This window comes from Carcharodon carcharias, chromosome 11, assembly GCF_017639515.1.
Source record: "Carcharodon carcharias isolate sCarCar2 chromosome 11, sCarCar2.pri, whole genome shotgun sequence".
NCBI lineage: Eukaryota > Metazoa > Chordata > Chondrichthyes > Lamniformes > Lamnidae > Carcharodon > Carcharodon carcharias.
The window spans coordinates 5,610,719-5,623,791 of NC_054477.1; the positions used below are offsets into that span (position 1 = coordinate 5,610,719).

At 43.4% G+C, this 13,073-nt stretch overlaps 1 protein-coding gene across 1 annotated transcript in view; it reads right to left on the bottom strand.

Annotated features, from left to right (window-relative positions):
• Window positions 1-3,965: 3,965 nt before the first annotated feature.
• lrrc51 (leucine rich repeat containing 51) overlaps window positions 3,966-13,073 on the bottom strand; it is a 34,546-nt gene continuing 25,438 nt past the window's right edge. The window contains exon 5 of the mRNA XM_041198574.1: window positions 3,966-4,245. Coding sequence (XP_041054508.1) covers window positions 4,107-4,245 — 139 coding nt within the window. The 3' untranslated portion in view covers window positions 3,966-4,106. The remainder of the gene's footprint in view (window positions 4,246-13,073) is intronic.

Below are 13,073 nucleotides of genomic sequence, written 5' to 3' on the forward strand. Positions count from 1 at the left end.
GGGTTCCTGCTAGGCCTCAGGGGGTGGGGGGGGGGCGGGGGAGAACCCCTGCTCCAGGGTTCCTGCTGAGCCCAGGGGGTGTTATCCAAGGTTAGCATCCCATGTAACTCTTTCCCCTTATCTTGAATGAGGCACAGACTAAATTCACCTTCCCCTCTGCGCTCCCTCTTATATAGGTGAATCATTTATAGAACTGTTTGCAAACTCATTGCTGTTTAAAGCATTCCAGGTTAGCTTGTCCATTTGACATGGGTGCGTTTTTGATCCTCTGTTCTTCAGCAAATTTACAAGTCACTCCTGTAAAGGGTCAGGTGGTAGCACTTTCACCCTTGAAGCACAAGGTTCTGAGTTCAAGTCTCTCTGCAGGAGCAGTGCAAATCTGACAGTGCAGCGCAGGATTGCGGGAGTGCTGCAGAGTTGAAGATGCCTTCTTTCGGATGAGACATTAAACTGAGGCTCCATCTCTCTTCTCGGGTAGATGTAAAGCAAATCCCATAATGCAGTTTTGAGGTAGAGTTAGGGGAGTTTTTGCTAGTGTCTGAGGGCCAATATTTATTCGTAAATCAGCGTCTCACAAACATTACCTGATCATTATCAAGTTGCTGTTTGGGGTCTTGTTCTTATTTGGCAAGGGAGCAATTACTCCTGGGTGCCAGCTGGGCTCTGGGGGAGCCCTGCACTTGGGTTATGTTGCTGTTTGTCGGGGTTTGTTGGGCAACAATTGACTGCCGTGTTTCCAACATCACCATGATTACACTTCTAAAACACTTCATTGGCTGTAAAGTACTTTGGGATGTCCGGTGAACATGTAAAGCTCTATATCAATAGAAGTCGTCTTAAAGATCCAGTATATATGGAGGGTTGGTTAATGTGGTTTCCTGCACTTGGGTTGAAAATATAGAGGAAGTGAGGATGAAACGGTATTGTAACATAACCGTACCAGGAAGGAGAATCTGGGGATTTACATGGAATATTCATCAAAGAAACAGGCCATTCAGCTAAACTGGTATATACAGGCATTATGTTCCACATATCTCTTCTCACCTTTCCACATCTCACGGCATCAGCATATCCATATTCCTTTCTTCCTCGTGTGTTTATTTAGCTTCCCTTTAAATGCACCTATGCTATTCACCTTATCCACTTCTTTTAGTGAGTTCTACATTCTCACCACTATCTGGGTAAAGTTTCTCCTGAATTGCTCACTGGAAGAAACCATTTGGTGAACTGTGATAAGAACGTGAAGTCACAAATTGTGGGAATTCCGATTTGAGAAAAGTGATGGGACAGGAGGAGAAGCTAGTTTTAAAAAGTAGTAAACAAACACTTGTGAGATAATGTCATACTAGGAAGAGGACTGGAGTATGTAGCAAACAGCCCATCTGGCCCAGCCTTTCCATATTGGCTTTTAGTTCCACCTAATGTGAGTTCTGCATTGTGGGGGTTCCCCTTGGTTGTGGAGCCCATAACCAGGGGGGCATAGACTTAGGGTAAGATGCAGGAGGTTTAGAGGAGATTTGAGGGGAACTTTTTCCACCTAGAGGGTGGTGGGAGTTTGGAACACTCTTCCTGAATGCATGGTAGAGGCAGAAACCCTCATAACATTTTAAAAAGTTGAAGCGCTGTAATCAACAGGGCTACGGACCAGGTGCTGGAAAGTGGGATTAGGCTGGATAACTAATTGTGGGCCAGTACTGCAAAGATGGCCAGGATGGTCTCCTGTGTTATGCATTTCTACGATTCTAATCTCAACTTTTTTTATTCTTTGGGCGTCAATGGCAAGGCCAGCATTTGGCCATCCCTAATTGCCCTTGAACTGAGTGTGTTGCTCGGCCATTTCAGAGGGTAGTTAAGAGTCAACCACGTTGCTGTGGGTCTGTAATCAAGTGTAGGGCAGACCGGGTAAGGATGGCGGATTTCCTTCTCGAAAGGAGGTTAGTGAACCAGATAGATGATAGCCGTCACAGCCGCCATTACTGGGACTTACTTTCAGTTAACTGGATCTTAATTCCATCGGCTGCTGTGGTGGGATTTGAACCGTGTCCTCACTCTGGATCCCTGCGTTACTAGCCCAGTGACAGTTACGCATGACTGTACCATCTTCCATGAGCATTACCCTCCCTGTCCCCATATCTGTACATCCTTTTTCAGCTACCTATCCAATCCAGAAAGACAGTCTGTCTCCAGTACTAACCCAAGAGATAAATCTCAACCTCTCAGTGGTGTGTGTGTGTGTAAGAAGATGCTTCTCCTGCCCTCTGTTCTGAACCACCTAACCTTGTAGCTTGGCCTCTCATTCGAGAACCCTCAACTATTGGAAACCATCTGTTTCTATCTAACCTATTTCATTTTTTAAAATAATTTTAAACACTTTACTATCACTCTGCTACCGGCCTTTTGTCATGCCAATTTTAATTGCTCTGCCACTGGTAGCCCTGCCTTCAGCTGTCGGGGCCCTCAGCTGTGAAATTCTCTCCCTAAACCCCTCTGCCTCTCCTTTTAAAATACTTAATAAATCACAGCAAAATAAAAACTTGCATTTATAGAATATCCTTAATGCAGTAAAATGGAGTGGAGTTTAGGTGGATCAGCTATGGTCTGAATGAATGGTGGAAAAGGCTTGAAGGGCCAAATGGTACCTCATGCTCCTATTTGTTATGTTTTTAAGATGTCCTAAGGTGCTTCAAAGGAGTGATTTTTCAGACAAAATTTGATACAGAACCACGAGATATTAGGACTGAGGACTTAATCTACCTCTTTGACCAACCTTTTTGTCATCTGTCCCAATATTTCCACATGTGGCTTGGGGTCAGATCTTGTCTGATATATCTCCTGCGAAATGCTTTGTGATGTTTTACTGTGTTGAAGGCCGTGTAGAAATGCAAGTTATTTACTGTTCTGATGAAAGGTCATCGATCTAAACATTAACTGCTCCTCTCTCCTCAGATGCTGCCAGACCTGCTGAGTAGTTTCAGCATTCTCTGCTTTTATTGGAAGTTATCATTTTATTAATCTCACCAGATGGGTGATATGGAAGCTTTGGAAAAGGTTCACACTAGGGGCCTCAAGCTTGATTCCCAGTTTTAAAAAACCGTGTTAACCAGATAAGCTGAAAGAACTGGCTTTGCGTAACTTTAGAAAAGCATAAGGAAAGTGATGGATTATATACACACTGACAAATGGTTTCAGTTACGGGGAGAGGCAGAGTCATGAGCAGTACTTGCATGAGGAGAGAAATGGATTGGATGGCAGGCTTTTCCCCAGAGAATAGCAGACTTGTGCGAGCTTGTGTGGTGCGTGTTGATTCACTGTGGGCCTTCTAGAGTGCATTGGGCTGCTGTGTGGCTGGGACGTATCACATCTTAAAGGGATTAGGAGTTAGTCTCACGCTCAGTGTCGACTCTTGCTCTATTTACAATTGCTTACAGGGTTTATAGGGTTGCTTTTATCCTTCAATTGACCTTGGGTTTTTAAATCTAATTTCTCGCCTCTCCCAGGAGGCGTCACTGAGAAAGGGTTTGGTTAGGGATTGGAGGGGTGGGGTGGGATTGGGATTCTTCACCTCATTCAAGAAGCATTGTATCTGTAAGAGGCTAGAGACAAGGTGGTCTTTTCCTGTGCAACCTTTTCCATGATATCCAAATGTTTGTCTCACACCACCCCATCACTGCCCTTCCTTTCCTGGCACCATGTGTCCCCCACACACCATTCCTGCTCTGTTCCTCTCATCTCCCACCACCTACATCTGCATTTGTTCATGTCATTGTGGCAGCTCCTGTGGCAAATTCTGTCAGCCAGATAGCAGCACTGGGAAGATGGCTTGACACTAGAAATTGTATTTCCCTCTCGTGTGTGAGGGGGGAGAAACATTCAGTCTGCATTCAATGGTGTGACACACGCATGCGTGCGCGCATACACATACACACGGACCTTGAATAATCTTAGAAATAATTGTCAGTAATCAACAAGACTTTTTTTAAAAATCAAATTAATTCGAGAAAATTGCGGAGTGTGTTCCGGCATTCCCAATTCACTGGCTCTGCTCCAGCTGGGAATCCAGCACCAACAAAGTGCGGGAAGAAATCCACTGCAACGCCATCTTGGAATCAGTCATAGTACTTTCTCCTGGCGACACGCTTACGTTTGGTGAATGACTTCAGGACAGCAGCAGTAGAACGATCTTGTTTGGTGATTGTGCTGTAGTCTAGTGACTTTAACTGTGGGATGATCCCCACCAAATAACTCCTTCAGGGGTGGGTGTGGTGGGGAGAGAGAGAGAGAGTGTGAGTTAAACTTCAATTGCTGGAATTTCCAGAACCTTACAGCCAAGAAGGGGGGGTCACAGCCCTTAGTGCCTGTGCTGGCTTTTTGAAAGAGCTTTCCAATTTGTCCCATTTTGTCTTTCAATAACAACTTGCATTTATAGAGTACCCTTAATGTTGTAAAATTTCCCAAAGTACATCACAGCAGCATTATCAGACAAAGTTCCTCATCGACTTAAAACCTTTTCCCCCTTTAAATAATGTTTTTATTTTACAGGATGTGGGTGTTGCTGGCTAGGCCGACATTTTTATTGCCCATCCCTCATTGCCCCTTGAGAAGGTGGTGGTGAGCTGCTGCCTTCAACCGCTGCAGGCCATGTGGTGTAGGTACATCCACAGTGCTGTTAGGGAGTTCCAGGATTTTGACCCAGTGACAGTGAAGGAATGGCGGTATATTTCCAAGTTAGGATGGCGTGGGGCTTGGAGAGGAACTTGCAGGTGGTGGTGTTCCCATGAATCTGCTGGCCTTGTTCTTGGTGCAAGAGGTCCTTGGTTTGGAAGGTCTTGTTGAAGGAGTGTTAGGAAATAAAGATAGTTTAAGCAAGTTATATTTGTATTTGTGGGTGTTAGGAATGATTTTTAGCTTTAAAGTTTGATTTGTATTTCTCTATCTGTGTATTAAGAAAGGTGAAATGGAGTTTTAGTTTCACTTTAAAAGGCTGCTTGCATTTCTAATGAGTTTTATAACCCCTAAAGAAAAGGTAAAGGGTGGAAGGATTGGACTGTTGCCTAGCAACGGGCCCATAGAGGCAGGTCCATCCCATAGACACACAAAAAGAGAAACTGCAGTTGTTCTGGAAGGTATTTGAGTGCAGTTTTTTTAAATCATTCATGGGATGTGGGCATCGCTGGCTAGGCTAGCATTTATTGCCCATCCCTTATTGCCCTTGTTTAGAATCAACCACATTGCTGTGGGTCTGGAGTCACGTGTAGGCCAGACCGGGTAGATTTCCTTCCCTAAATGACAGATGGGTTTTTACGACAATCGGCAATGGTTTCATGGTCATCATCAGACTTTGAATTCCAGATATTTATTGAATTCAAATTTCAACATCTGCTGTGGTGGAATTTGAACCTGGGTCCCCAGAGCATTACCCTGGTCTCTGGATTACCAGTCCAGTGACAATACCACTACACCACTGCCTCCCCTATGGCTCTGAAAGCTGCTGCCAGGAGACAATGGAGCAAAGGGGACAGATAGCCAGTCCCAAGCTAAAGAAAAACCCCAAAAATCCATGGGAGTAGAAGAGGGGAAAGTCCAAAGAAGGCCTTCGAGTCAAAGGAAGGACAGGAACCTGGGAAAAGTTCCCCATTAAGTGAAGTTAAGAGTGAGGGGCAGTGAGAAAGGCTCCAAGCTTCTGCTTTAGAGATGTAAGCTGCTTTCACTTTAAATCTGCTTTCTACAGCTTTTAAGAGGCAAGAAGGTCCAAAGAGACAACAGAAGGTCTGTAACTCTTTGTTATGGCCACGTGAAGCAGTGGTACTGTTGACGGCTGAGTCAGAGAGACAGAGTTTGTGGAAGACAGCTTGAATGCATATGGTGACCCAGGGTAGAGGAACATCGGAAGGACAGTTTGAAACCCTGGAGATGAACCCTTGCAGAAGGTGTCTGAGCGAAAGCGTCGGTTTGGGAGAAGATTCCAAGGCGCGCTTTTGGAAAGTGGCAATTGGAAACCCTTGTAAAAGATGGAATTCAGTGAGACTAGTTAGTTTATGCTGTGACAAGCATCTGGGGGGAGATGAAAGATCAATAGCATCTGGTTGAGGTGGCACTTGTTACTTGATTTGAGTGTGGTGTGTCTGACCACAGGGTGCCATAGACTGTGTACTTACTATGAACATTAGAGACTAAGATAGCCTTTTTAACCTGTAGTAACCTTACAAATCTGCATATATCTGGAGATCCCCAGCATCACAGATGCTAGTCTTCAGCCAGTCGATTCACTCCATGTGATATCAAGAAACAGCTGAAGGCACTGGATACTGCAAAGGCTATGGGACCTGACAATATTCCTGCAATTGTACTCAACACTTGTGCTCCAGAACTGGCCGTGTCCTTAGCCAAGCTGTTCCAGTACAGCTACAACACTGGCATCTTCCTGGCTATGTGGAAAATTGCCCAGGTTTGTCCTGTACACAAAAAGCAGGACAAATCCAACCCGACCAATTACCGTCCCATCAGTCTACTCTCGATCAACAGTAAAGTAATGGAAGGGGACATCAACCGTACTATTAAGCGGCGCTTGCTTAGCCATAACCTGCTCACTGATGTCCAGTTTAGGTTCTGCAAGGGCCACTCAGCTCCTGACCTCATTACAGCCTTGGTTCAAACATGGACAAAAGAGCTGAGCTCCCGAGGTGAGGTGAGAGTGACTGCCCTTGACATCAAGGCAGCATTTGACTGAATGTGGCATCAAGGAGCCCTAGCAAAACAGGAGTTAATGGGACTTGGGGAAAACTCTCTGCTGGTTGGGGTCAAACCTAGCTCAAAGGAAAATGGTTGTGGTTGTTGGAGGTCAGTCATCTCAACTCCAGAACATCACCACGAGTTCCTCAGGATAATGTCCTCGGCCCAACCATCTTCAGCTGCTTCATTAATGACCTTCCTTCCATCATAAGGTCAGAAGTGGGGATGTTCGCTGATAATTCACAATATTCACCATTTGCAACCCCTCAGATACTGAAACAGTCCAAATGCAGCAAGACTTGGACAATATCCAGACTTGGGCTGACAAGTGGCAAGTAACATTCGTGCCACACAAGTGTCAGGCAATGACCATCGCCAACAAGAGAGAATCCAACCATCGCCCCTTGATGTTTAATGGCATTACCATCACTGAATCCCCCATTATCAACATCCTGGGGTTAACATTGACCAGAAACTGAACTGGACTAGCCATATAAATACTGGCTACAGAGATGGTCAGAGGCTAGGAATCATGTGACGAGTAACTCAATCACCTGACTCCCCAAAGCCTGTCTACCAAATACAAGGCACAAGTCAGGAGTGTGATGGAATACTCCCCACTTGCCTGGATGAATGCAGCTGCAACAACACTCAAGAAGCTTGACATCATCCAGGACAAAGCAGCCCTCTTGATTGGCACTACATCCACAAACACTCACTCCCTCCACCACCGATGCACTGTAGCAGCAGTGTGTACCATCTACAAGATGCACTGCAGAAATTCATCAAGGCTGCTTAGACAGTACCTTCCATACCCACGACCACTACCATCTAGAACGACAAGGGCAGCAGATAGATGGGAACACCATCACCAGGAAGTTTCCTTTCAAGTCACTCACCATACTGACTTGGAAATATATCGCCATTCCTGCACTGTCACTGGATCAAAATAACAGCACTGTGGGTGTACCTACATGGACTGCAGTGGCTCAAGAAGGCAGTTCACCACCACCTTCTCAAGGGCAACTAGGGATGGGCAATAAACGCTGGCCCAGCCAGTGAAGCCCACATCCTGTGAATGATATTTTTAAAAAAAGGTATAGTTGTGGGTGAAGGAGTATTGTATTATAGTTCATCTTTCCTTGTTTAATAAATGTTCTATTCTTTTGTTAAACATTCATCAGCTGACCCCTGTTCAGTAGCTACTCTCCACATATCTAAACAAACAAAGTTAGGATCCATCAAGCTGGGTTCCACTATGGGATCAGGCTTGGCCAGGGGTAACCTCAGCTGGGATCATAATAAGTGACCTTGGTGAGTTGCTGCAGTGCATCTTGTAGATGGTACACTGCTGCTACAGTGCTCAGTGGTGGAGGGAGTGAATGTTTAAGGTGATGGATGGGGTGCCAATCATGTGGGCTGCTTTGTCCTGGATGGTGCTGAGCTTCTTGTGTTGTCGGAGCTGCACTCGCCCAGGCAAGTATATAGTCAATTCCCTTTTGAATGTTACTATTGCAAACATGAAATAAGAACACAAGTAGGCCATTCGGGCCTTCAAGCCTGCTTCGCCATTCAATAAGATCATGGCTCATTTGTTTGTTTCAAATTCCATATTCCCATGTACCCCTGATAACCTTAGTTACTTGTTAAGCAAGGTAATCAATCTACCTCCACCTTAAAAATATCCAATGACCCCGCTTCCACCGCTCCCTGAGGCAGAAAGTTCCAACGTCACACAACCCTCAGAAAAAAAATTCTCCATCTCTGTCCTCAAAGGGCGACCCCTAATTTTAAAAGTGACCCCTAGAAGGGGTTAATTAATAATCTTGTGGAGTGTCCTTTAGGGAACAGTAACCATAACATGATAGAATTTTCATTAGGATGGAAAGTGAAGTAATCTGATTCAAAATTAGGGTCCTAAATCTAAGCCAAGGAAACTACAAAGGTATGTGGCATGAGTTGGCTAAGATAGATTGGGGAACTTCATTAAAAGGCATGATGGTGGATAGGCAATGCCTAATATTTAAGGAACGAATGTATGCATTGCAACAGTTATACATTCCTTTCTGGCACAAAAAAACACAACAGGAAAAGCGAGCCAACCATGGCTAACAAAAGAAATTAAGGATAATATTAAATCCAAAGAGGAGTCATATAAAGTTGTTAGACAAAGTAGCAAGCCTGAGGATTGAGAGCAGTTTGGAAATCAGCAAAGGAGGATCAAGAGATTGATTAAGGGAGGAAAATAGAATATGATAGTAAACTTGCAAGGAACATAAAAGTGGACGGCAGAAGCTTCTATAAGTATGTAAAAAGAGAAAGATTAGTGAAGACAAATGCAGGTCCCTTTAAGTCCAAAATGAGAGAATTTATAAGAGAAAACCTGGAAATGGCAGAAAAATTAAACAATTACTTTAGTTCTGCCTTCACGGAGGAAGACACAAATAACTTCCCAGAAATTCTAGGGAACCGAGGTTTAGTGAGGAGGAGGAATTGAAGGATTTAGTATTATTTAAAAAGTAGTGTTGGAGAAATAAATAGGACTGAAAGATGACAAATCTCCATGGCCTGATAATCTACCCCAGGAGGTGGCTATAGTGGAAATAGTGGATGTGTTGGTTGTCATCTTCCAAAATAAAGTAGATTCTGGAACAGTCCCAGCAGATTGAAGGGTGGCAAATGTAACCCCACTATTTAAAAAAGGAGGGAGGAAGAAAACAGGGAATTACAGACTGGTTAGCCTAACATCAGTAGTGGGGAAAATGCTGGAATAATATAAAGGATGTGATAACAGAACACTTAGAAAATATCAACAGGATTAGACAAAGTCAGCATGGATTTATGAAAGGGAAATCATGTTTGACAAACCTATTGAAGTTTTTTGAGGACGTAACTAGCAGGATAGATAAGGGAGAACCAGTGGATGTGGTGTATTTGGATTTTCAGAAAGCTTTTGATAAATTCACACACGAGAGGTTAGTGTGTAAAATTAAAGCACATGGAATTGGGGGTAATATATTGGCATGGATTGAGAATTGGTTAGCAGACAAGGAATAGGAATAAATGGGTCTTTTTCAGAGTGGTGGGCGATGACTAGTGAGGTACCGCAGGGATCAGTGCTTGGACCCCAGGTATTCACAATATACATCAAGGATTTAGATGAGGGACTCAAATGTAATATTTCCAAGTTTGCTGATAACACAAACCTTGGTGAGAATGAGTGGTGAGGAGGATGTTAAGAGGCTCCAAGATGATTTAGACAGGTTAAGTAAGTGGGCTGATACATGGCAGATGCAGTATAATGTGTATCAGTGTGAAGTTATCTACTTTGGTAGGAAAAACAGAATGGCAGAGTATTATTTAAATAGCAATAGATTGGGAAAACAGAATTACCTGGAAAAACTCAGCAGGTCTGGCAGCATCGGCGGAGAAGAAAAGAGTTGACGTTTCGAGTCCTCATGACCCTGTCGAAGGGTCATGAGGACTCGAAACGTCAACTCTTTTCTTCTCCGCCGATGCTGCCAGACCTGCTGAGTTTTTCCAGGTAATTCTGTTTTTGTTTTGGATTTCCAGCATCCGCAGTTTTTTTGTTTTTATAGATTGGGAAATGTTGATGTACAAAGGGCCCTGGGTGTCTTTGTACACCAGTCACTGAAAGCAAGCATGCAGGTGCAGCAAGCAGTTAAGGCAAATGTTATGTTGGCCTTCATTGCAAGAGGACTTGAGTACAGGAGCAAGGATGCCTTGCTCCAGCTATACAGGGCCCTGGTGAGACTGCACCTCGAGTATTTTGTACAGTTTTGATATCCTTACCTCAGACAGGATGTATTTGCCATAGAGAGAGTGCAGCAAAGGTTCATTAGACTGACTTCTAGGATGGTAGGATTGTCGTATGAGAAGAGATTGGGTCAACTAGGCCTATATTCACTGGAGTTTATAAGAACGAGAGGGGATCTCATTGAAACTTTTAAAATTCTGACGGCTGGACAGACTGGACACAGGGATTATGTTTCTTCTGGCTGGGATGTTTAGAAAAAGGTGTCATAGTCTCAGGATGTGGGGTAGACCATTTAGGACTGAGATGAGAAACTTCTTCATTCAGAGGGTGGTGAACCTGTGGAATTCTCTACCACAGAGGCTGTGGAGGCCAAGTCACTGAATATATTTAAGAAGGAAATAAATTTTGAGAGTCTAAAGGCGTCAAGGGGTATGGGGAGAGTGTGGGTGTATGGTGTTGAGAAAGAGGATCAGCCATGATCATATTGAATGGCGGAGCAGGCTCGAAGGGCCAAATAAGCTACTCCTGCTTCTGTTTTCTATGTTGCTAGTTTTGGACTCACCCACAATAGGAAACATCCTTGCCAAGTCCAGCTTGTCGAGACCATTCAGGATCTTATATACTTCAATCAAGTCACCCCTCACTCTTCTTAACTCTGGCAGAAACAAGCCCAGTCTGTCTAACCTTTCCTCATAAGCTCATTTCAGGTATCAATCTAGTAAACCTCCTCTGAATTGTCTCCAACACATTTACATCCTTCCTTAAATAAGGAGACCAAAACTGCACACACTATTCGAGATGTGGTCTCAACAATGCCCTTTATAAATGAAGCATAACATCCTTATTTTTATGTTCAATCCCTCTCCTAATAAAGGATATCATTCCGTTAGCCGCCTTAATTACTTGCTGTACCTGCAGGCTAACTTTCATGGTCTTAGACAAGAGAAAACCTAGATCCCAATGCACCTCAGAATTCTGAATCGTTCTCCGTTTAACTAATACTCTGCTTTTTTGTTCTTCCTGCGAAATGAACAACTTCATATTTCCCACATTAAACTCCACCTGCCAGATTTTTGCCTACTCGCTCAACTTATCTATATCTGTCTGCAACCTCATGTCCTCTTCTCAACATACTTTCCTACCTATCGTTGTGTCATCTGCAAATTTAGCTACTCATGGCTTCACTCCCCTCATCTAAGTCATTGATATAAATTGTAAAAAGTGCCCCAGCACAGGCCACTGCGGGACTCCACTTGTCACATCCTGCCAATCCGAAAAAGATCCATTTATATACATAATCTGTGTTTTCTGCCAGCCAGCCAATCTTCTATCCATGCTAATATGTTACCCACTACGCCATGAGCTTTCATTTTCCATTGTAACCTTTGATGTGGCACCTTATCAAATGCCTTCTGGAAATCCAAGTACAGTACATCTACAGGGTCCCCTTTATCCACAGCTAATGTTATTCCTTCAAAGAGCTCCAATAAATTGGTTAAACACAATTTCCCCTTCTCAAAACCATGCTGACTCTTCCCAATTACCTTGAGTTTTTCTATGTGCCCAGCTATAACCCCCTTAATGATCAATTCTAACATCTTCCCCAAGACAGACGTCAAGCTAACTGGCTTATAGTTTCCTGTTTTCTGCCTCCTTCCTAGAATAGAGGGTTATATTTGCTCCTTTCCGGTCTGATGGAACCTTTTCAGAATCTCGTGAATTTTGGAAAATTAACACCAATGCATCTTCTATCTCATTAGCCACCTCTTTTAAGACCCTAGGATGAAGTCCATCTGGACCTGTAGACTTGTCAGCCCGTAGCTCCATCAGTTTGCTCAGTACTGCTTCCCCAGTGAGTGTAATTTCACCAAGCTCCTCTCTCTCTTCCACCTCCTGATTTGCAGCTATTACTGGAATGTTTTTTGTATCTTTTATAGTGAAGACAAAGGCAAAATATTTGTTCATTTCATCCCCATTTTATTATTATCTACTATTAACTCCCCATTGTCACTCTAGAGGACCAGCACACACTTTACTTACTCTTATATAAAAGCAAAAAACTGCAGATGCTGGAAATCCTAAACAAAAATAAAAATACCTGGAAAAACTCAGCAGGTCTGGCAGCATCTGCGGAGAGGAACACAGTTAACGTTTTGAGTCCGTATGACTCTTCAACAGAACTAACTCTTTTCCTTTTTAAATACCTATAGAAACTCTTGTTGTCCATTTTTACATTTCTTTCTCTTGATTAACCTTTTAGTCATTCTCTGCCATTCTTTGTATTCTGACCAATCATCTGACCTGCCACTCATCTTTGCGGAGTTATATGCTTTTTCCTTAAGTTTGATGCTTTCCTTAACTTCTTTAGTTAACCACAAATGGTGAGTCCTCCCCTTATATTTTTCTTTATAGTGGAAATATACTTATTCTGTGTATTCTGAAATATTGTCTTAAATGTCTGCCACTGCTTCTCTATTGATCCATCCTCTAGTCTAGTATCCCAGTTCACTTCAGCTTGCTTAGCTTTCATGCCCATATGGTTGCCCTTATTTAAGTTTAAAATACT